General features: G+C 39.1%; 1 protein-coding gene across 2 annotated transcripts in view; it reads left to right on the forward strand.

The window, feature by feature from the left end:
* Window positions 1–24,949, forward strand: part of ADAMTS3 (ADAM metallopeptidase with thrombospondin type 1 motif 3) — a 280,816-nt gene that overhangs the window by 117,179 nt on the left and 138,688 nt on the right. For both annotated transcript variants that reach the window (XM_044224024.1, XM_044224025.1), the window contains one exon: window positions 22,965–23,121. In XM_044224024.1, the coding sequence (XP_044079959.1) occupies window positions 22,965–23,121 (157 nt within the window). The remainder of the gene's footprint in view (window positions 1–22,964; window positions 23,122–24,949) is intronic.

The raw sequence follows: 24,949 nt of genomic DNA on the forward strand, positions 1-24,949 counted from the left end.
ATGGGCTTGTAAGGTGTTCCTATTGCTGATACAAAAGGTGTGGTTGAGCACCGCTGTGGGCCAGAGCTGGTAGCCATCGAGGCCTACTTGTTGAAGGAATGAATTGGCATAAGATGAGGTGTTTTGGGGACTGAATGAACATTATAAACTTGTGCTCAGAAGTTTAGACTCCATCTTCTTTTTTTTTTTCCCAATTTATTTATTTTCAGAAAAACATTATTCATTATTTTTTCACCACACCCAGTGCTCCATGCAAGCCGTGCCCTCTATAATACCCACCACCTGGTACCCCAACCTCCCACCCCCCCCCGCCACTTCAAACCCCTCAGACTGTTTTTCAGAGTCCATCTTCTAAGGGACAGATATCTTTGCAAGTTTTTAAGTGGGAAAGTAATTTTCCCCACTTGAAAAATTGTTGGGGAGTAAGCTAAAAATTGGAAAAACCCCTGGCAGGGACATTAGTGTATGAGTGTGGTTTCTGGTATAGAGCAGTTGATCTATGATTTAAAAAAAAAAAAAAAAAATTTAGATTCTACTATTTTACCAGATTTTGATGCATGATTATCAAATCATGCATTCAGATCTTTGTCCCTTTTGAAATGCGTTTGAAAAATACTGCGATGCTTACTTTACAATTGCCTGTTTGATGCTTTTTTACATTACTCGTATCATATAATTATTATTCTCAGGCAATTAAAAGTGACTTTTATCAAGATTGTGGAATTTAAAATATTAGTGCTATTTCACATAAAATAGTTTTGCTTTTAAACATTTGAAGTAGAAAAGCTATTAAATCATGTTCTGCATATTTTCTTAAATTTTGCACTGACTTATGACATACCTCTTTATAAAAAAAATCATAAATATCCTTTTTAATTAGCTTACAGACAATTGAAGAATAAAAAAAAAACCTCAAAAAAAATTGGAGAAGGGAAACACATTTTTTCTTTTAGGGGATTATTGCTTTTGGAAATACATTTTAAGGTTTCAGCAAACACCTTTTCAGAAAATGATTTATTTAAACAAAATTACTATGCCAAGGTAAGGCTTATACCAGTAACATAGCAACTGTTAGGTACACATTTAATTTTGTGAGAAAGATGGCAAGAAAAATGTCTTGAGCTCGAAATGAATGTCTGTTGCCAATTCAATAATGTAAAATATCTCACATGAAGGAAAATCACTGGTTACGATGGTGATTTCTTACAACATTTTAATCTAAATAATACGATTTTGTCATTCATATTTTAAGAAAAGGATCTTAGGAATTATTAAAAGATCATTCTGGTACTGTTAGTTGTTCTATACATAACGTTTGAGAAATCCTTCATCTAAAAAAGGAAAAAATGATGGAAACAGATGACTGCATTATTTGACTAAAGACTTACTCATACACAATTTCATTTAAGAGGAACTAGAGGTGATGGAGGGAAAACATGTGGCTTGGCGTTTGAATGCCATAAAGCAAAGTTAATATACTTATTCAGTAAAACATTTTAAAAAATGAACCAATTCTAAAAAAATAAATAAAAATGAGCTAATTCTCAGGAAGCTAAATATTTTTTTGTTGTCTGAGATAATTAGTTACTATGATAGTAAGAATTCTGAATGATTGCATTTTGTGAATAAGTACTTTATAAATGGGTGCAGACTACTTTTAAAAAGTAAATATATTTTAATTGCCATTTATTAAATTACATTAGTTCATTCCCCAGGTCCCAAACCACAGAAAAATTAAAAATAGCTTAATTTTGACTTTTCCTAGCATACCATATCAAGCCTTTGCTTTATATATGCTTAGGTATTTGTTACTCAGAAGATTCCACTGATTTCAAATTAGTACATTATTACGCAATGTATAAAAATCCCAGTGAAGGGGCACCTGAGTAGCTCAGTGGGTTAAGCCTCTGCCTCCGGCTCAGGTCATGACCTCAGAGTCCTGGGATCGAGTCCTGCGTCGGGCTCTCTGCTCGGTGAGGGGCCTGCTTCCCCTCCCGTCAACCGCTTGCCTCTCTGCTTACTTGTGATCTCTGTCTGTCAAATAAATAAATAAAATCCTAAAAAAAAAAAAAAAAAATCCCAGTGAATCCATGCATACCCAGGAATTAGATAGTCTTGTGTTTTTGAAGACATAGCAGTAGTCAGTGGATGTTGTAATCTTAAGCAAATTGATCTTTTACATTTTGGTTTAGCACTGCTATTCTTAGGGTGTAGTACAGAGAGGGTGACCAGTCTTCCTGGTTTGCCTCAGCCTAAGTGTTTTCCCCAGGACGTGTGATTTTCATGCTAAAACTAGCTAGAGAGCATCATGCTCCGTGAGAAATACGTGAGTCAGAGAAAGACAAGTACCATATGATTTCACTCATATGTGGAATGTAAGAAACAAAACAAATGAGCAGAGGGGAAAAAAGTGAGAGAGAGAGGCAAACCAAGAACTAGACTCTGAACTCCAGAGAGCAAACTCATGGTCACCAGAGGGGAGGTCAGTTGGGGGGGGGGGTAAGCTAGGTGGTGAGGTGGAGGAGGACACTTGTTGCATTGAGCACCAGGCATTGCATGGACGTGTTGAATCACTGTATCATACACCTGAATCTAATATTGTACTGCGTGTTAACTAATCAGGATTTAAATAAAAACTGAAAAAAATAGAACTAGGATAATCCCGCCAAACCTGACAGCTTGGTCCCTCTTTGTCCTTAAGACCCTTTCAGGGATTCTGTGAGTTCAAGATTATTTCCATAATAATACTAAAACATCATTTGTTTCTCTCACTGTCATTCTCATTCAAGTATACAGTCACTTTTCCAGATGCTGCAAGAGGTGTGGTAGATATTACAACAGATTGAATTCAGAAGCAGGTGGGAGAATCCAGCTGTCTTCTCTTCTGTTAAGTAAGACATAAAAATATTTGCAAAAATAAAAAAGTATACTCTTTGCACTAAATTTTCTGTTTTGAGTTTGTTTGGGCTTTTTTTCCTCATAAAATATTATTTATTTTGCATATAATGGACTCATTATTTTATTTTTAAGTGAATTAAAAACATTTTATGAATTTTTACTTTGATTTTTAATAGAATAAATACCAAGCACAAAGGTTTGTATAGCTTTGAGTTCCCCAATAATTTTAAAGAGAGTAAAAGACCCAAAAGTTTGAGAAACACTGTTTTAGAATTTTTCTACACAAAAGAAGGAACAATATATATTCAGCCTTTCAGCAGGCTTTGTTAATGGGACTGTGAATCCATGTCTTACCCTGTTACCTCTGTGTGCAGCCTTGCTGCTCCCCTGTGCCCCAATTTTCATACAAGTAGAGGAAGGTGCTGTATGTTTACTCTGGCTGAACCTCTCCAAATTACAATAGCTAAAACTCAAAAGGAACAAAAACCCAAAACGTTTGTGGGAACTCAGAAACTGAAACAGTTACATTCACACTTAAAGCCCATCCTATTAATGGAAAGAATCGTATAGGATACTTTTATTTGTTTTCTCCAAACTGCCTATATTCTGCCATTAACTGCTATTAGTGTTAACACACTTTTATTAGTAAAATGACTATATTAAATATACCATAGGACTTTACCTACCAGGGTGAGAGCACAAGGAATTCTTGTTTTCTTCCCTTGATGGGTTTGAGTTATTGTTAGTATCGTTAGTACTGAGTATTGTTGGACATAAGTGAAGCCACATGGCTCTAGGAGAGCTTCTGCGGTCATGACTCCCTGGTGGACTAGTTCATAGTGGACCGATACGGAGACCTGGCTGAGAGCTTTGAAACTGATGAATATTGTTGACCACACAACCTTGTAGAACGTATTTTGTGTTAGTTTTTCAACAACTTACTTGAGAATGAACAATAGTGACAGAAATTGGATTCAGGTCATGGCCATAAAATCCATGGGCATGCATATGCATGGGCAAAAGACTAGCAGTCTGATCACCTTTGTTTCCATAAATTGGTGCAGAGTTGTTTTTTTTTGTTTGTTTGTTGTTGTTGTTTATAAACATCCAGTTACTTTGAGAATATTTTAGGAAGTTGGTTGACAAGTCTTTGATGTCAGGTGTTCTAGTGGGGCAGTGCTTCCCTGGTGATTCTTACTAAAGGGACTAAATTTCTTTCCAAAGATGAATTCCCTGATGAGCTTTAGCGATAAGTGGGGATTTCGGTGCGAGGGAGTTTTGCAAAATGCCCATGTCACAACTTTTAGTTCTACTTTTAATCATTGCCTTATCGGGAATGTATTATAATGTGAGCAGCACGGGCAAACTGACATTTGAGGAAATGCATCCGTTTATGGAGCACCTCCTAAATGCCATGTGCTGTCTTGGACAAACTGACAGCCAATTAGAAGTTTCGGAAGTTAACATACATTTTTAACAGAGTTAATGTAACTGTCCACAGTTTAAGCAGAAGGTAGACTTTGCTATATCTGAGCTGTGAAATATATTCCCCTCTATTCTTCCAAAATGGAAAGAAGCTTCTTTTTCTCTTTTTATGCATGTTCATTGTTGAGAAATTCAGGAATACAGTACATAAATGTGGCTTCCGTTGACATGTTGATACATAATCAATCCTCATTACTCATGGATTACGTATTTGCAAGTTCGCTTACTTGCTAATATTTAGCCCCGGGGTCAATACTGGGGTGTCTTTGCCATTATTCACGGACATGCACAGAGCAGCAGAAATTTTGAGTTGCCCAAATGTGCATGTTCCTAGTTGAGGTCAAACAAGGTAACTCTCTGCCTTCTTGTTTCAGCTCTCTGGCTGTAACAAGTATCCTTCCTGCGGTTTACTTAGTGCCACATTTTTTGCAGTTTTGTGTTTTTTATTGGTGATTTCACTGTTTGAAATGGTCCCCAAGTGGAGTGCTGAAGTGCTGGCTAATAATACTGAGCACAAGGGGGCTGTGGTGGGCCTTAGGGACAAAATACCTGAGGGAAGCTTTGTTCAGGCATGAATTATAATGCTGTCGGCCATGAGTTGCCTGTTAAATAGAAACACATCGAAAGCAGAGTTATATGTTGATTGCCTGATGAAAATGTTGCAACCAGGGGCTTTCAGGAATTGAACCCTGTATTTCCCCTAGGAGCAATTATTTAGCATTCGCTATTTCAGTGTTCATTTGTTCTTTGTAAAGTGAAATGACCACGATTAATGAGAAGGGACTGTATGTCTTTTAAGAGATGTTTGTATGCTTTATACACATGATTTTTCCCAAACTAAAATGAAGCAGAACAAACTATCTGTGGCATTTTGCTATTTGCTAAACATTAGAGTTCAGCATCTTTCCCTGGCAGTACAATGCATGAAAAACTTTTAATGTGTCTGTGCTATAATTGAAATATGTAATGCTTATTTATTGTTCCACTTGGCACATATACATTTAAATTCCTACAAGTGGAGACACCAAGTCAAAGGATATGTGGATTTTTAAGAATCCACACTGCCAAACTGTCCTCCTGAAGGGCTGTAATAATTTGTAATTCCAATACTAATGTTTATGAATGTTTGTTTCTCCATAACTTTGAAGAACTGAGGGTTATTTTTCTTTTAAATCTTTGCCAATCATGAAGAAATTAATGGGGACCACCTTAGCATTTTGCCTACCATAGGACCCAACCTCAGAGTGTGTGACTTTATGTGTTTGGTGGAGCTCCAGAATTTGCATTTCTTATGGGTCTAAGATCTTCTTTTAAATCATGAATGAAAGAAGAGAGAGATCACAATCAACAAAACAAAAATACAAACAATTGAAAAAGAATATTATGAAAAACTGTATGCCAACAAATTAGGCAATCTGGAATACATGGATAAAATTCCTAGAAACATATAAACTCCCAAAACTGAAACAGGAAGAAATAGAAAATTTGAATAGACCCAATACCAGCAAAGGAATTGAAACAGTCATCAAAAATCTCCTAACAAACAAAAGTCCAGGGCCAGATGGCTTCCCAGGGGAATTCTACTGGATATTTAAAGAAGAGTTAATACCTATTCTTCTCAAACTGTTCTAAACAATAGAAATGGAAGGAAAACTTCCAAACTCATTCTATGAGGCCAGCATTGCCTTGGTTCCCAAACCAGAAGAAGATCCCACTAAAAAGGAGCATTATAGGCAGGTAACCCTTATAAACATAGATGCAAAAATTCTCAACAGGTTACTGGCAAATCAAGTCCAACAGTACATTAAAATAATTATTCATCACAGTCAGGTAGGATTTATTCCTGGGTTGCAAGGGTGGTTCAGTATTTGAAAAGAATAGAAAGAACATCAGATTAGGAGTTGAAAAATAAGGGTTATAGAAAGCTAGTTGAATAACTTAAACTGAATATAGTTAAAATTCTGAAAATTGAATTTGTGGCCTGAGGTTTATACTCATTGTGTTATGTATTTTTTAAATTTTTTTCAATAAATATATCCTTGAGACAAAAAAAAAAAAAAAAAAATAAGGGTTAAAGTCCTAGCTGTGCCACTTACCTACATACATGACAGTGGGAATGTCATTTGACTTTAGTACTTGTACCTAAATAGCACAAGAAGGTTTTAAAGATTGGGAGAACACATGAATGTGGAATGAGCTATGTAAGTTTAAATTGATGTTTTTATCACTGTCATCATATCGTATATGTGGACCTCAAACACTTAGGTGCATAACTGCTTTCTCTTGGGGTACTCCGGACGTGTCGAATGAAGTGAGGCCCCATTTGCTTGTAGCCTATGAATCTCAGGACGCTGACCAGCGTTGGTCTCTGCTCGTTCTTCACGCGGCCATCATCAGGATGTGCTCGGGGTTGAAGGCAGAGGCTTGTCATCTGTATTTGATAGTCAGTATGGATGCCCAGCTGCACCAACTGTGCTTTCGCTAGGATTTCACCTTCCTTATTTGTCTAGTTGGTTGATGTACCAAATAGTAATAGGGAGCAGGAGAGGCCAGCCATTCTATAAAAGCCTGGGATCGAGTCCCGCATCGGGCTCTCTGCTCAGCCGGGAGCCTGCTTCCCTCTCTCTCTCTCTCTCTGACTGCCTCTCTCTCCGTCTACTTGTGATCTCTCTCTGTCAAATAAAAAAAAAAAAAAATTGGAAACTTTGCATAATGAATTTTACTTTAAATCGAGACACATGCCAGACAAACATCAGGTGCACAAAATTAAATCCAAAAAAAAAAAAAAACTTAAAAAAAAATCTTTAAAAAAAAAGCCATGTTTGTTGTGGGAAATAAGCTTTTATTCTGATCCCTACTCATATCTCTGTGATTTACATTTACAATTTAAAAAGAATAAAAAGCACTAATCAGCCTGCATACCGAATGGAAAGCATAGCTCTTCAGAGGTCTTGTAAGAAATAATAACTATAAATGCTTGCAAAATCATGTATGCATAAGCATACTACTTAGCAGAGTTTGTGACATTGAGAGACCTATTTTATTTATTTTTCTTTTCTTTTAAAAAAATTTTTTTATTAACATTTAATGTATTATTAGCCCCAGGGGTACAGGTGTGTGAATCGCCAGGTTTACACACTTCACAACACTCACCATAGCACATACCCTCCCCAATGTCCATAACCCCACCCCCCTTTCCTTCCCCCCCTCCCCCAGGCAACCCTCAGTTTGTTTTGTGAGATTAAGAGTCACTTATGGTTTGTCTCCCTCCCGATCCCATCTTGTTTCATTTATCCTTTTTCTACCTCCCCAAACTCCCCATGTTGCCTAAGAGACCTATTTTAATGCCAGCATATAACTTCAGTAAATTTTGTGTGATATGACACTTTTCATATAGCGCAGGTGTGCAAAGAAAGATGCGGGAGGAGTAAATAAAATCGTGTGACTCACTGGCCTCTGTGCCCAGCAGACATAAGAGCAGCGCAGGTGACTATTCAAAACAACACGTGCTTTAGCCTCACACTTAATGTGTCAGGGTCAAGGCTTAGTTCGAAGTAAGGTGTAGCTTCTTTGACAGATAAGCTTTCTCCTTTTCTTGAGATGGTACCTATCAGCCAATGCTCCATCTCAGGGCAAGAACATCAGAAGCAACTCAAGATACGAGGTCAGAGCTGCAGAGCCAGCGCAAATTGAGAGGAACTAGAGAAAGCCGTTATCCGCAGGGCTTGATAGTGGACATAGGCTGGTACTAAACTAGCTGGAGAGATGCTTTCGCATTTTAATGTGACTTGCAGGCAGGGTGTGGCTTTTGATCAGGACCTGACATTAATGTTCAGGGTCAGCTGTGGTTAAAGCTTGTTTTTTCCATCATAAGAAGATCATCAGGGAAAAAAGTCAGTATATTTCAATACTGTAAACTGTTTTGGGCTGTTTCAGCCATTTGGCAGCTGTATAAACAGAGTCGGATTTCATTGAAAGAATGAGAACTGAGAAATATATGTTCTTTCGTTCCAGCTGCGGTGGCTGCCGTTCCAAAGGAGAACTAGTTTCTGAGTGTGAATTTTAAGAATTGGATCTTGGTTTTTTGTTTTTTTTTTCCTGAAAAAAAATTATAAATATCCTAAATAACTTCTGAAAAATATGAAAGGTTTGGCATTGATTTTCTTTTGGTGTAAGCTAAATAGAATGACTAGACAATGTACAAGGGAAATTCCATTATGGGTTGTTGGTCCCATTGGAACTAAAATGGAAGGACTCAAGGTGATTTCTAAGATCACGCCTCAGTTTTAAAGTTCTATCATTTTTACTAGTTCTTTTTAACAGCTAGGTGTAATATTCTTTATTTAACATAAGCTTTTAATGAAGTAGGGTAGAGTATCCGTCAGGGTCCTGGAGGGAGCAGTGCCATTCTGTAAGAGGTTGAACCGGGAAGGACTTCATGAAGGGACTCTTTAAAGACATGTGTGCAGGGATAAGGGAGCCAGCGTGGGATAATGAGGCACCCAGAGCCCATCAAGAGGTGGATGTTGTTACTGTCCCAAGGCCCCACGGGGTAAGGCAGGGGGCGTGGTATTAAAACTGCGGCCATGGCAAAGGGTAGCTGAGGCGTACTACTGTCAGACCTGGGGTGTGGCAGGAAAGGAAAACAGAGACGAAGACGTAACCTTTCTCCTCTCCCATCCTCTGACACGGAGGATGCTGGGGGACAGTACCGCAGGCCAGGCTAACAAGGTGGAATATGTCCTTTTCACCCGCACTGAAATGGTTGGTACGTGGGCGTACCTGATCGTACAGAAGGCTGGGGAATGTAGTTCTCCTGTGTGTCTAGAAAGATGATGAGTTCCAGCAGCCCCTGCTACAGAAGGGTCAAGAACGACTCCCAGCTTTCTGACCCAGCAGCCTGTGGCTTGTGGTTGGTTAGGATGCTGTCGTGGGCTTTCTTCTTTTCTGTTGGTTACTTTATCCGTAAGGACTCTGGGCTTTTTCTCTCATTACAACTTGGTCTTCAGAGGCTCTTTTTTTGTTTATATTTAGCAGATGCACATCTTCTAGGTCTTTCCCATTCATCTCCCCTTGAATATCTCTATTCCTTTATCCTGCTTTGTTTTCTTCAAAATACTTTTTCACTATATGAAAATACATCACTTACTTGTCCATTGTTTTCACTAGTGTTTTAAGCTTTGTGGGGGTGATGGCTTTGTCATGGTCCTGACTGTATTCCCGGTTCCTGGAATAACGGATGACCTGCAGTGGGGACTTAAAATTTTTATTCAGAGGAAGTATCACCGGATCCCATGAGTCACTGTAGCATTGCACCATAATTTTTTTTTTTTCTATTCTTACTTATGCCCACTGGGTGTTCTGTCTATTTGCATCACTTCTGTTTCTCTCCTTACAACTTTTCCTTTGTTTGCTTCAGTTTGACTTATGTCTTGCTTTATGGGTATTGTAGTTAGTTTGATGAAAGTTTTCAGTGATGTTGTCATAAACTGCCCTGAAGTCTTAACAGTCCTTGTTCCATTTTTAAATTCCTTTATATATTCTCGGGTTTCCAGTTGGTTGTGATTTATTTGTTGCTGATGCCTTTCAGTTTTCTTTGCTATTGTTCCCACTCAATTTCTGTTATGATCTCTTGCCTTATCTCAGGACTTACCTTTTGTTCCAGCCAGACTTTTCTTTCCCTTGAGTTCTTGGGACAGTTTTGTCTCTATCATCAGACCTTCCCCATCTTCACTATACAACCTTGTCTTAAACCCTTCAAAATACTATGTGAGGATCAAGAATTTTCTTTTATTCACTAGGTGTTCTTTCTCCGTCTTAACGCTAACTCCGTTCTTTCTGCTTTCCATTGTTGGGTACCAAGCCATCTAAATTTAGAACGTCAAATCACAGCTACTTTATTATGTTCATGGATTTTGTGCGTCAGGAATTCATAGAGGACAAGTGCAGATGATTTGTCTTTGCTCCAGAATGTCTGGGTCCTCATCTGGAAATGCTCAGAAGACAGGAGTGGTTTGAAGGGCTGAGTGTTGGGACTCTGTGGAGCTGGGTTCTTCCTTCTCACGTCTGGTGGCTGGGCTGAGTGATTCAAAGGCTTCAGCGGTTACCAGAGTGCCTGCATGTGGCCTCTTTGTATGGCTTGGGCTTCTCCATGTGGCCGCTGGCTCGAAGAGAGGACATGTGGAGAGTTGAGTGTTCCTTGGGACTGAGGCAGAAGCTGCAAGTTTTCTCCCTGGCTAGGCTTAGAAATCACATAGTGGCACATCTGCCACATTATTTTGATACATATAAAGGTGAATCATAAAAGCTGGCCTGGGTTCCAGGGAGGGCAGTTAAATTCTACCTCTTGGCAGAATCAAGTCAAGGTCCTACTGACAAAGCCAATGTGGGATGGAAGATTGTGTTGCAGGCCATCTTTGGTAAATAAAATCTGCCACGTTGACCTATATCTAATTCATGGGATTTCCTCTGTTTAACTCAATGAGGTTGAAATGTCTTGTGACCTTGTTACTCGAAGTGTCATACAGGGACCAGAACATGAACATGGCCTGGGAGTTGATTAGAAATATAGAATCTGAGAGCACTGAGTCAGACTCTGCATTGACAAGATCTCCAGGTGATTCATTTACATTTTAGAGTTTGAGAAACTCTGCCCTAGGGAACATTGAGCATGACATGGGCTTGCCAGTATCCACCCAGTGGCAGAAAAATAGCAAGTGCTAAAAGAATAGATTGAATAGCTCTAGGTTGAACTCCTATGTACAAGCAACATTTCTATACTTTAAATTATACCTGTCATTATATTAATGTTAACTGTGACCTACACTCTTTTCAGGAACAGTAAATATATCTTTAGTTTGTGTCTTCAAATTATAATATGCACAATCCTAGGTTTAATAATTAATCTCTGTGACTCAAGGAAGTTTGCAATGATTATGTATTTTAGTATGTATTATAATGCTGTTTTGAATAATTTCTAAGATCAAGAAGTTAGGTTCTTTTGGATTTTACATTCCCCTTGAACTATTTTTTAATTGTTGAATTTATTTTTTTAGTTTTTTGTTAAAAAAATTATGCTGTATTTATTAATTTGAAATAACCAATATTCATTTATATTATTTGCCAAGTCCATAATCTATTATGGAAGTATAAAGAATCATTAATCCAGATAGAATTTATAAAGCTTTTTCTTTCCTGTGACAACTGTTAGTAGATATTTATTTTCTACTAAATGAAAGAATATGATTTTTAATTCATTTTTTATAACTTTTTTGTTTCTTAGAATAGTTAAGACACCCTGACTCACTCTACAAACTCTTAAAAACCAAGAAATGTATACATATTTTATTTTCTCTTTAGTAGATGACTATTATGTATTTTAATAATATAGAGTTCAATTTCTGGATTCCATTTACTCAAGTTTCCTTTGAATAGTCATCTTAAAATTTGTTTTAGAGTAGGGGAATAAATATCCAGAAATTCATTTTGATTGGCATATTTGTTAAGCAGTTTTTCTCAAACTATAATTTCCAGACTACTACTATTTGCAGGAACTGAAGGGCTTGTTAAAATGGCATATTTCTGATCTCCATCCCAGCCCTCTTGAATCAGACTCTCTGGGTTGGAACATGGAAAGTCTCTGAGGTTGGGACCCAGTTTCTTTGGCAAACTAAAGTTTGCGACCTACTTTACGTTAGTCTTATAGTCGTATTTCAGGTTATTTATCACGGGAATAAGCGGGTCTTGGAATGTTGGCACGGAACAGCCTTTGAAATTCCCATCTTCCCTGGGAGATCTAACATTGGAAGATCATTTAATTGGAGATCATTTTAGAGATTACCTAGTAAAACTCTTGTGATTTTTCAGATTATGAAACTGAGCTCTGAAGAGTTTAAATGACTTTTCGAAAGTCGCACTAGTTAATAACAAAGCTATGTCCGAACTCAAATTTTGTCAACCAAGCTAGTTTCCTTCTTTCTGCTAAGATGAGGTAGGTGCATCTTTTCTTTAAGCCTGGTATTTAGGTACTAGATCATAAAGGAAATCCTGAGTATTTAGTCAGAAAGGATCTTTTGGTTTTCTGAATCACCTTGTTAGGAGAATGAATGTTTGCAGTCTTTGATCCTATCAGGGTTTTAGTCGCCTAATTTAAGTTTTTTCTTAGCAATTTCCTTGTATGTCCTTAGAAACCTCATCATGACTCAGGAAAAGTCCTAGATAAAATGCCTTAATGTGAAAAGTTGACACGAGAAAAAAATCAGATACACTAGGGGGTGATTTACTCTCTTTGTGAAGAGGAATGAAGCTTTTCTTTAAACCGATACAGTAGTTTATATGCCAGAGAGTCCATAAATGTCACATACTTAGGAAAATCATTTTACTAGAGGTTCTTAAGATTCTGCAAATGAGGATCAAGGAACATTCTCCTTCCACCCATCTTAAAATTCAGTCCCTTCACCTGCTTCTCCCGTCCTTTCCCTCTAACTGTGCCAGCGCACGGTAGCACAGTGTTGTGGTGAGCCGCGGTACTCCCGCTTCCTTTTTAAGTTGTTCAGTCACTACACTGACTTTTTAACCGCAAAAGATACTTAAGAGTGTTGCACAATTTGGCTTTTTCAGTTTTCCTCCACAGAGAAAATTCTGTGATTTCACATTTTTGGATATTTTATGTCTCTGAATGATGCGCACCAAACTTACCGTGACAGTTGAGGTACATCAAACCGGCGTATTTGTGATCTGTTGGATAACACTAACAATTGTTTATGTATTTGCTCCTATAACTTCTACATTTCCAAAACACTGTGTTTTCTTATTTGTTTATTTGTTTGACAGAGAGACAGAGATCACAAGGAGGCAGAGAGGCCGGCAGAGGGCAGAGGAAGCAGGCTCCCTGCTGAACAGAGAGCCCAATGCGGGTCTTGATCCCAGGACCCTGAGATCATGACCTGAGCTGAAGGCAGTAGCTTAACCCACTGAGCCACCCAGGCGCCCCAGCACTATGTTTTCTTTCTTTCTTTCTTTCTTTTTTTTTAAAGATTTTATTTACTTATTTGACAGACAGAGATCACAAGCAGGCAGAGAGGCAGGCAGAGGGCAGAGGGAGCAGGTTCCCTGCCTCGCAGAGAGCCGGATGTGGGGCTCGATCCCAGGACCCTGGGATCATGACCTGAGCTGAAGGCAGAGGCTTTAACCCACTGAGCCACCCAGGCGCCCCAGCACTATGTTTTCTTGTTTCATATTAAGACATAATGTTGTCTTACTTTTAACCTGAAGTGCATAGGGCATGTAGTTTCATTTCATTCAACAAGTACCTGTGTCCTTCAGCATGAAGAGATATGTGGCAGTTTATACACAGTCACACAATTAGATACTGAAAGTAGAATAAGTCAGCAAGAAGGGAAGAGGAGAGAAGGGAAACCGATGTCCAAAAGAAAGTTGGTCTCCAAGGACTCCTGGCGCAAGATTGTCTTAAAGTTAGAATAAATATTTGACTTAGAATTTTCCTACAGATATTGTTAGTTGCATAATTACAATGCTTTTGAAATAGAAATAAACCAGTTTTTCAGAAGAAGCAAAATTGGTCCTATTACTAAAATCTGGGAGATTTTTCTTCCTGGATTCTCACATAGCTAACAATGTATGATACTGAGAGGTCCTCAACAACAAAGGCGCTATCATTATAATAATGGGCTTCATAGGGCTTTTCTGGTATAATCTCCTTTATAATAGGTTGATGCTTTAACGCTTTGCATAGCTGAATGAAAATGGTTTTATTTAGGGGCCAAATAACCGTAGCATGGCTTAACTGAGGCAGGGCCTGGTAGTGGGGATTAGAGGAAACAAGAGGAATTCATCTAAATATATAGAAAATCCTTCAGTCTTCAGGAAATATTCCTAGAATTTCATTTTTTGCAACCTAGATTTTGATAATCAGGCAGTGGAAGGTTGGAGATTACACTTTCTAATTGAAGAACTGAAATGATGACGTCTAGTGTTGCTGGTAAGGTTGGGTCCATTTGCTTTAGCAATTAATTGACTCCATATTAATTAATTGAGTCAAGATGTTTGCAATCTCTCTCTCTCTCTCTCTCTCTTTTAATTTAGGGCTCTAATCGTCATACCTGCCTGAATAGGAGAGCCTATTCACCCCCTTCATAGAGCGGATTCTGCAAATACACATTTAGTGTTACCAGCTTGTAAGGGATTATGTTCAATGATCTTAAGACTCAGAAGTCATCCAGAGGGATCACTGTTGAATGAATTGCCAGCGAAACCCAAATATAAATCTGGAATTTAACCAGATTTTTATCTCAGAGAATCAGCTGACACCTTGATCAACATCTCTTAATCTCTAAGGACTTGCACAGTTAAAATAAGTAATTGAATGGTTGACAATGATAAGTACCATAGACATAAAGATAAGATGTTGGAATCCAAAGTAGTAAAAGTTACTTCTGGCTTTGGAATAAGGGAAAACTTTATGGAAGTCAGGGACATGGCTTGGGAAATATTTTAGCTACTTCTCCATTTTCATAAACCCTCTCCAAGTGTATCCCAAATAATTAAGTTTCTTCAATGTGAAAAAGAAATGCTGTCCTTGCATATCAAATACAGCTTTGAGTCAGTTCTACTCACTATTTTCTTGCCTTTCTCGACTATTTTGTCTTCCTCGATGTCTCCTGTGTAGAAATTTTGGGGATATCATTGAAATACTCTTTGAAATTCAGGAAAGATTTGGCAATAGTAATTATACCTGTCCGTCCTAATGATACAATGGGACCAGGCAATATGTCTATGGGTACACCGATAGAGTAAGAGTTGGAGGAAGCAGCGTAGCAAAGTGGCGAGTCTCAAAATGTGTTTTCAAGGAAACTTAGTGAATTAATATAGAGCTGTTGTACCCCTAAGGTATAATGATAGTCCTTCTTGAATATTATATTTACAGATATTCTCTCTCACATACACACACAACATTAAAATATTTTTCAGTGCCTCTTCTAGACATCTAAAACTAAACTAAGTTTAGGGTGCCTGGGTGGCTCAGTTGGTTGAGCAACTGCCTTAGGATCAGTTCATGATCCTGTAGACCCAGGATCAAGTCCTGGGTCTGGCTACCTGCTCGGCAGGGAGTCTGCCTCTCCCTCTGACCTTCCCCCTCTCTTGCTCGCTCTCTCTCATTCTCTCTCTCACCCTCAAATATATAAAATCTTTAAAAAAAACCCTAATTTTAATTAAACTTGTTTAAAACTCAATAGATATTTAAAAAAGCAAAAAACAGAAAATGGGCATATGAAATTAATTACTGCTTTTCTGTGCTATGATCTCGTATTGACATGATAACCAATTTAGCCCAAAATAACGGATATCTGGTTGAGTTCATCTTCAATAATGTGTTGTATTATTTGGCACCCACAAAAGCTACCTAGTTCGACTCTCCTTCCTTAACAGATTCAAGATTCACTGCAGTAAAACAGGATTTAGGTATCACAATTAAAAATGGAATGTTTCCATAGCATAAGTTTTTTAGATTATCTGGCACAGAGTTTTCAAGAAAACCTTGGTAATTCTTGTTGGAACTCTTTAAAATATCTTTTATATCAATTTTTATCTTAAACCAAGTTAATGCAGTTTAGTCTTTTCTTGTGGTTTATGGTTATCGACATACAGAGACTTGAGTTTCACCTTTTTTTAGGGCTTTGTCGTTTGCAGAGGGCGTTCATAGAGAGTCCCTATATCCCACAGCCCTTCCTCTTGTTTGCCATTTACACTCTGATGAGAATTAGGAAACCACCTAACCTGGCTTATTAGAACTGAGTGTCAAATAAGGCTGTGAGGACCCTTCCTCCTGAGTAAGGAGTGTGGCCTTTGTGATAGCTGTTTCCATCCTCAGAGGCGAGTTGGCTTAATTCTGGATTCTTGGCAGTGTTTGTTGATGATGTAGCTGGAAGAGTTGACCAGATGAGAGGGGAATTACGCAGCTGGATTTTTAGCGTAGATCATTGTTTTATAAATATCCCCTCCAAAATGCCGTCAAAGGGCCCGAGTGAAGACTTAATTAAAACAGTAACATGGGTTTAATATAATGTCCTTAATGCTGTCCTAAACATAATAAGTATCTTAAAACTTCATCTGTGTTAAATTTGGGGAAATAATTTTGAGAAATACAATTAATAGTTCCTGAACTGTTACATGGGAGTGGAGAATGGTAGATGTGGAGGGCTTTGTGTCACAAAGGGAAATTCACAGAATATTACTTTGATATCATCCATCATTGAAGTAACGTTGAAGATGGGTTAAAAGTGATTGCATCTGTTTAACAGAATCTTCTAGGACCATATGTCTTCTTACGTGTGACATTTCTAGAAACTCCGAAGTTATAACTTCAAAGTTGTAAATACTGGCAGCATGATACGTGATCCCGGTACTTGGAATGCCACCGTCCGAGACTTTCTCGTTTTATACATTGGGTTTTATTCCTCTAAGGAAGGCACTGTGTTTTTTCATTTGTGAAATAAAACTGGGGATCTGGGGCGCCTGGGTGGCTCAGTGGGTTAAGCCGCTGCCTTCGGCTCAGGTCATGATCTCAGGGTCCTGGGATCGAGTCCCGCATCGGGCTCTCTGCTCAGCAGGGAGCCTGCTTTCCTCTCTCTCTCTCTCTCTCTCTCGCTGCCTGCCTCTCTGCCTACCTGTGATCTCTCTCTGTCAAATAAATAAATAAAATCTTAAAAAACAAACAAACAAACAAACAAACAAAAAAACTGGGGATCTGAGGGCCGGAGTGTGCTGTTGAGTACTGCGAAGTGACCGTGCGTGGTCTCTGGGCTTCCAGCAATGTTCGCTGAATGCATGACTCCCTAAAGGAGTATCTCGGTGGATAAAAGAGCCTTCAGTACGTAACTGTTAAGTACTGATGATTTTATGCTGGGGTGGTGTAGTCTGAGAATCTATAGGGTGACTATTAAAAAGTACTCATTCGGTAGCTACTAAGTGAGAGAAATCAATGTAGCGTTGTGGGAAGAGCAGCAGGAAAGTCTCCCCGTGATGAATCTGGCTACGATCTGACTAGGCTCTGACCACTTCCTCTTCCATAAGTCTTTTTACCATTTCTTCGGCCCCTGCCCCTCTGATTAGATACCTCTGCTTGATTTCCTTCCCATAGTCTTCATCCCGTGTGTCTTCTGCGCTGCACTTACTATTATTTGGATAAAACTCTCTGCTGCTGAGATGCCCCTGACCCTGTTCTCCGGGTTCCTCTCATCTCCTCTTGCCATTCCTTCTCAGGTGTTTTATTTTCACTGGCCCATTGCTTACACTGATTTCTTCTCCCTCAAGAATTGGACACCGACACCGGCCCAGGCTGACGTTCCGGGCCCTGCGATGAAGCAGTGAATGAATGGGACAGAGGCCAGGCTTGGTGAAGCTTCTGTTCTGAAAGGGGGACAGTCACCTAGACTAGGCTTTGTTAAAAAAAAAATAATAATAATGAATACTGTTAGGCTGAAAATAAATAAAAAATAAATTTTAAAATAATGAATACTGTTATGCTGAAAATAAATAAAAAGTAGATTTAAAAAAAAAAGAAAGAACAAAAGAAAAACAAAACGGATCAGCAAGAGCCCATCGCGGCTGTAGTGGAGGCAGCAACAGTGAATGAGGAGACGGGCCCAAGAGGAGGGGGACAGTCACCTAGACTAGGCTTTGTTAAAAAAATAATAATAATAATAATGAATACTGTTAGGCTGAAAATAAATAAAAAATAAATTTAAAAATAATGAATACTGTTATGCTGAAAATAAATAAAAAGTAGATTAAAAAAAAAAAAGAAAGAACAAAAGAAAAACAAAACGGATCAGCAAGAGCCCATCGTGGCTGTAGTGGAGGCAGCAACAGTGAATGAGGAGACGGGCCCAAGAGGAGGTGCCAAGAGCAGAGGAAGCCATCGGGCCTCAGAAGAGCTTTGGTTACTCACCCGAGTGAGAGTGGGCATCTGTAAAAGCAGAGGAACTTAGATTCAAAAGGCATCAAGTACTTACTTTCTCCTGTAATTAGTCTTCATTCCTTTCCCCTCCTCTTTCTCCTTTTCTCCTCTCACTGCCGCTTCTGCCTCCTGGACTTACCCCCTGCTGCCGGCTGTTTAGTCTTTCCTTCCCTCTGGCAGGTCAGTCTCCAAACCGCTTTGTGGCTGTTCTCGTTCTTCATGTGAGAGTTCAGACTGGAGGGACACGAGTCCTCTGTTGCTTCTTTCCAGAGCTGCCCCGTACAGGCTCTACTCAGAGCGAGCCGGTTACTCGCGTGCCCTCAAGTGTGTGTTGGGCTTTTGTGCTTCAGAACCTTGCTGAAGCCTTAAATGGTCTTGCTTCCAGTGCCTTCTCTCACACCACCGGCATGGCGGTCCTCCTACCTTTTGAAGACCACAACAAGTCTGAAAAGTGGTTATCCCGTCCCTTGTACCATTCATTCCTGTAGTTTTTCATAAAAAAATATCTTGAAGACACAGTTCTTGCTACCAATGGTTCTGGGGCTTATGGAGGCAAAGATGAATGGGGAGGCAGCCTCAGGAACCGACAGTGCTCTTGGGGAGATGGAGGATAATACATTTAAGTAAAACGACCCAAAATTTGTGTTAAAGGTCATGAGAGCAAAGAGCACAAGGCTCTGAGTCAGAAGAATGAGCTGAGATGGTCCTAATGTAGATGGGGCCACCTAAGGTAGGTAGAGATAAGGAAGTCATTTCTAAGGAATTCACAGCGAAGCCAATACCTGGAGAATGAAAAAGAACCCGTCGAGGAAAGTGTGGTGGGCTGGAAGAAGAGCCTTCTAAGTAGAACCAATAGCATTTCAAAGTCTGAGGCAATAAGGAGCTTGACATAGCGAAGGAAAAATGGAGCCGAGCCAAGGCCCTGAGGTTGGTGCATAGTAAGGCAGGTGAGACCCTCAGGGGTGAGACCGCCAGGGGTGGGTGGGCAGGGCTGGTGGCTGCCGGCACTGGAAGTGGGCACCTGCACAGCTGTGTGCAACGGAGCCCCCTCCCAGCTGACATAGAACTGTCCCCAGCTTTTGGGGTGCCTGGGTGGCTCAGTGGGCTGAGCGGCTGCCTTTGGCTCAGGTCATGATCTCAGGGTCCTGGGATTGAGCCCCCGCGTCCAGCTCCCTGCTCAGCAGAGAGCCTGCTTCTCCCTTTCCCTCTGCCTGCCGCTCTGCCTACTTGTGGTATCTCTCCATCTCTCTAATAAATAAATAAAATCTTTTTTTTTTTTTTAAAGAACTATCCCATGCTTTTATGTGAGCAAGAATGAAGTACCTGATGTGTTGAGCCATCACGTGTCCCGCCCATTTGTGGCCACATTCTCATTTGTCTAAAATAATGTGGTAGCTCGCAAGAGCCATTTTGGCTGCTGTGCTATATGAGAACGTGAGATCGCGTGAACAATGAAGTCCCCATGGGGACTAGAGAGATGTCAGTTGGAATAGATTTTAGGTCATTTTGGATATAGAATGAACAGCTCCTACTGATAATTTGCTGTGTGTCCAGTAAACTTGTGGGGGAATAAAATCTCACTTGATTTGAGTCTCAAGGGCACTTTCATGTACTTTCTGGACTTTCTGTAACATACCTCACTGAATACTTGTAGGTATGTATTTTGTTTATTTGACTAGATTGCCCTAAACTAGAGGGCAATCAGACCCCATCTTTGAGATGCTTTTATTTACTGTCATGTCTAGTATGGTGCTTTAGATAAAGTACTTTTTAAATTAGACTTCACTTAAATTAATGAATAAAAGGGTAGGTTCTCAGATTTTTTGACCACGGAGTTTTCAGGGGTCACGTGACCTAGCCTTGCCTTGCCATTGATACCACCTCTCCTTGGCTTAAATTTTCATTGCCTTCTAAGGGAGAGGCTTAGCTGTATTAAATTTTTGTGTTACCTATGTTTGCCCAGTCATAATGGAAACAGCCTGAGGAAGCCCACGTGGTAGGATTTATGAGCTAGCCCTATTCTTGGTATCCACCACTACCACTTACTTCCCTGGGTAGGATACAGTAACGTGGTTCACAGCCAACTGCGAAAAGAGAGCCAGGAAATGGAATCTGGCTTAGTGGGGAAAGTAATATCATGGGGACTGGGAATTGAATATTTGCAGTAGGAGGTATGTAGAAATGTTTTTTAAAGGCACGTCAGCTAATCCTTACTGCCTCGCCATCACTAGCCATAGTGTCCCCACTAGCCGCTGCCCAGTGCTCATCCTTGTTTCATGGGCCGCTATTTCCAACCACAGTTAGACACTCCTCTGGGAGAAACATTATGATTTATGGGACGTCTCAAGCTAGGAGGCAGTTTCTGAAATCCACATGGGCACTGATGAGGTCTGTAACTAAGGAAGTGGTGGTGGAAATAGAAGGATGGGACAAGAATGTAAGAAAGTTCGTAGAACATGGTGACTACATGGATTTGGTGCAAAGACAAGACCAGAATAAAGAGGAATGCTGAAGCCCCCTGCTGATAAAGCTCAATTTATAAACTTAAATGTGCGTCAACAGAGCAGTGTTTTCAAGATAAAGCCAGTTAATACTGCCTATCACCGATGGATGGCATTAGTGATGAGCCTGGACATTTAAGCCTTTAAGACACAGAACTCTGTTTTTGCTTAGTCTGAATGTGTCTTATGAATGTTATGAAACCGTACATGCCTGAGAAGGGCAAAAATAATGATGTTGAAATTATTGGTAAAAAGAGATTTAAGAATGGAACACCAATGCTAAAGAGATTAAAATGGCAACTGGAAAGCATGAGAAAATGTTGGAAATTCTATTTGTAGAGGAGATCCATTGACAGTAGGGACAACTCTGAAGGGTGAAGAGTAATCAGGCCCCTTGTAAAAAATACTGCATTTCACAGTAGAGGAGTACGGGAACAGTGATTGACCAGATGAGAAAACAGCTCCAAAAATGGGAGTTAGGTCTCAAAGGTCAGCATGAATGTCCCATGCCCATTAGCTCAGCGTTCTTTTTAGGGAAAGCTAGAAGTTTCTTCGGGAGGGTAAGGGCTAAGCCTAGTGAAGGAGCTGTGGCCGTGTTTTCTTGTGAGACGGGGTCACATAAAATCAAGGACTGTTTTGTGCATAGCATCAGGGTGAGTGCAGAAGCGCGTGGGGGGGACACCCTAGTTTCTAAGACCTCCCTGGGACGCTTCCACAGGGAAGGAGTGCAGAGGGCATGCCAGGTGGAAGAAGTCAGAGTGGAAACCAGGGAGCAGAGTCGAATGCAACAGAAACGCTACAGTCTTTCTGTGCTGCTCAGGGGCGCCTGGGCGGCTCAATGGGTTAAGCCGCTGCCTTCGGCTCAGGTCATGATCTCAGGGTCCTGGGATTGAACCCTGCATCGGGCTCTCTGCTCGGCGGGGAGCCTGCTTCCTCCTCTCTCTCTGCCTGCCTCTCTGCCTGCTCGTCATCTCTCTCTGTCAAATAAATGAATAAAAAATCTTTAATTTCTGTGCTGCTCAACAGAGAGTGCTAGAACTGTTACATCAATAGCTAGAAAGGATGCACATCCCCAAGGTCCAGCCCATGTTTCATGAGAGCCAGTAATCTCCTATTTGAAAATATAGAATAAGCTAAGGGCCTCAGAAGAAAAATAGGACTTACTTCTAGATCCAGCGTGTGTTTCCAAAATAATTACAATTCCCACACTAACACATTATTTCTCTGACTTAATTTTCAAATAAAAAGCACAAAAATTTAAATTCATACTACATATTAATGTGTGACCTTTAAATTGGAAATGTGAGCTGTAAGTATTTGACTGTTGTGTGGACTTGATACCTAATGAAGAGCAAATTTCAGACAAAAGACATCATTTCTATTCAGCTATAGTAGTGAACATAGTCCTGGGATTTTCTAAGTAAATGATGAAACAGCAGAAAAAAAGACTCCATTAATGAATCAAGGATAACTTTTTTAGGAGGGAAGGATGGGGCTTGAGGAGGGAAAAATATGTATAAAATCATCAAGAGTTAGATGAAGATAGGACAAATATGAGTTAGTTCCTCAAATTAATAAATACTGGAAATTCAGTATTTCCACTGAAACTTAAAGAGGCTTTTTAAAGGAACTCATTGTTTTCCTACCATGATGGTATGGAAGGAAAATGTAAATGACTTAAAAAAAATACTAGCCGTGCATGGGCAGCAGCTCCACAATGGGTGATTATGGGATATTGGAGATGTTTGTTGAGTTTATTTCCTAACCCTGTAAGATTTCTTTTAGAGATAAAATACCAAGTAGAATATATAAATGGACTTCTTTTGCAGGCTAACAAAGTGCATACGTTGTGTAATTTTCTTATTCTTACTCTATGTAAAGTTCTTATTATTACCTCATATGAATTATTTTATTCCTATCATTTATGAATTTCTATCTTATGTTAATTATTTAACCATGTAAATTTATAGCCAAAAGTGAAAGAAAAAGCACGAGTTTTCACAAATTATATTCTTGCCATTTAAAAAGGTACTTGTGAGCTAAAGATGACAGATGCTTTATCTTTTTTTAATTTTTTTTTTAAAATTTTATGCTTTCTCTAGGCTGGAATGATAAAAAGTGATGATGATGAGTATTTCATTGAACCTTTGGAGAGAGGTAAACAGATGGAGGAAGAAAATGGAAGGATTCATGTTGTCTACAAGAGATCAGCAGTAGAAGGGGCTTCCGGAAACGTGTCCCACGACTGCCAATACAGAGGTCGGTATCTTTGACAAGACTTAATAATTAACCATAATTTTAAGATACCTTGAAAACAACTCTCCCAATCAGTTAAGAGAGTGTGATAATCATGTGCTTTTGCATAATATGGAGGTAGTGAAAGAAGTTCCTAAGTCATGAAATTTGGCCCAACTTTCTTGAAACCCATAGCAGAATATAATGTTACTGGTATTATTATTATTTTATTACAGTGCATTATTGTGTTGACAGTCTGTTTGCTATTTATGATTTCTGTTAAGGCTTCACATTAAAATTACCTTTTCTCTCTCTTCTGTGAAAACTTAAAAATATTTTTGCTTTCTAAAAGTATAAATTATGAGTTATTAATATTATTCAGACCTTTAAAATGAGATATATTGACATGGCAAAGAGATCGATATGTGGTAGGCACATTTGAAAATACAAATGCTATGTGACTTTAAGGTCTATTTTGCAAATCTTTCTACAATATGGGAGAGAGAATGAGTTGAATGATTCTGCCAAATTTTAATTCAAAATAGGCTGGACCGCTCAAGTCAATTAAATTATGGCATGTTAAGTTTCTCTAATTTTGTGTGTTTTAATGAAATCTGAAACTAATTTGTTATTAAAGAGATGTTTTTCTAAGTTGGGTATAGAAATTCCCTTAATGGAAAAGAAAGGAAATTTGAGAATTTATGTTTTTTAACCAAATTTCAAAAAGTCTGTATTTCCTTATGTCAGGCCAATTATCTGATTAGAGAGAATAGAAATTTCCCCCAGGGAAAATGTCAGTAATATAAATAATCTTAAGTTGACCATCTAGATTCTAGATTCATGATATCTTGCCTCCTGAGAGTTATTACCTGGTTTGATTTTCAGATACCACGTTTCCTTTAATGTGCCACACTAATGGAATAGTACAATTTAAAATAAATTCTAAATTAACTCGGCCTGAAGAGTTTCTGAGAAATTTCTTATCCGAAGCAACAGCACTGAATTAATAGATGGAAAACTGGGAAATGTGTGCCTGTCCTCAAGGGTCATGGTGGTGTAATTGAAAGAGAATATTTAGGCAGATGAGAGTAATAGTTCTGAAACATCAAGTTGTTCTGTGACCTTAGTAGTTCAACTGTCTGATCCTCAGTTTATCTGTGAGCAAAGAATTCAGATACATTGCACAATGATAATGTCTTAGAAATAATGCATGCAGATTGTTGAGTGTAGCCCTCGATAATAGTAGATAGGCAATCAGTGCTAGCTGTTACTGTTATTAATCATTAATGATAATAACCTTGTACAAAGATTTACACTTCAGGAGTTTTAATTAAAGTTGAACAGTTAGGCATTGCTTGCCTTCGTGTTGTGAATACATTCTTATTAGTTCTCATTTGTACTTTCATGTTTTAAAAATGTCATTCTAAATCAAAAGACTGGATATGTGAAAAGATAAATAGTAGGATGCAGTACTTTTTCTTCTTTTTTTTTTTTTAAAGATTTTTTATTTATTTATTTGACAGAGAGAGAGAGATCACAAGTAGACAGAGAGGCAGGCAGAGAGAGAGGGGGAAGCAGGCTCCCCGCTGGGCTGAAAGCCTGATGCGGGGCTTGATCCCAAGACCCTGAGATCATGACCTGAGCCCAAGGCAGAGGCTTAACCCACTGAACTACCCAAGCACCCCTGCAGTACTTTTTCTATAGTTTAATTGTTAATGATATCTAATATCTTTTGTAAGGCACTGGTTAAATATCTTTTAGTCAAGTGTAGCCTCTATGCGATAGAATCGTAGTAGAGGACTGGAACGTCCTTAGTGCATAAGGCACTGTGACCTTCCTTCCAGTTGCTCCT

Source organism: Neovison vison, chromosome 11 (assembly GCF_020171115.1).
Source record: "Neovison vison isolate M4711 chromosome 11, ASM_NN_V1, whole genome shotgun sequence".
Classification (NCBI taxonomy): Eukaryota; Metazoa; Chordata; class Mammalia; order Carnivora; family Mustelidae; genus Neogale; species Neogale vison.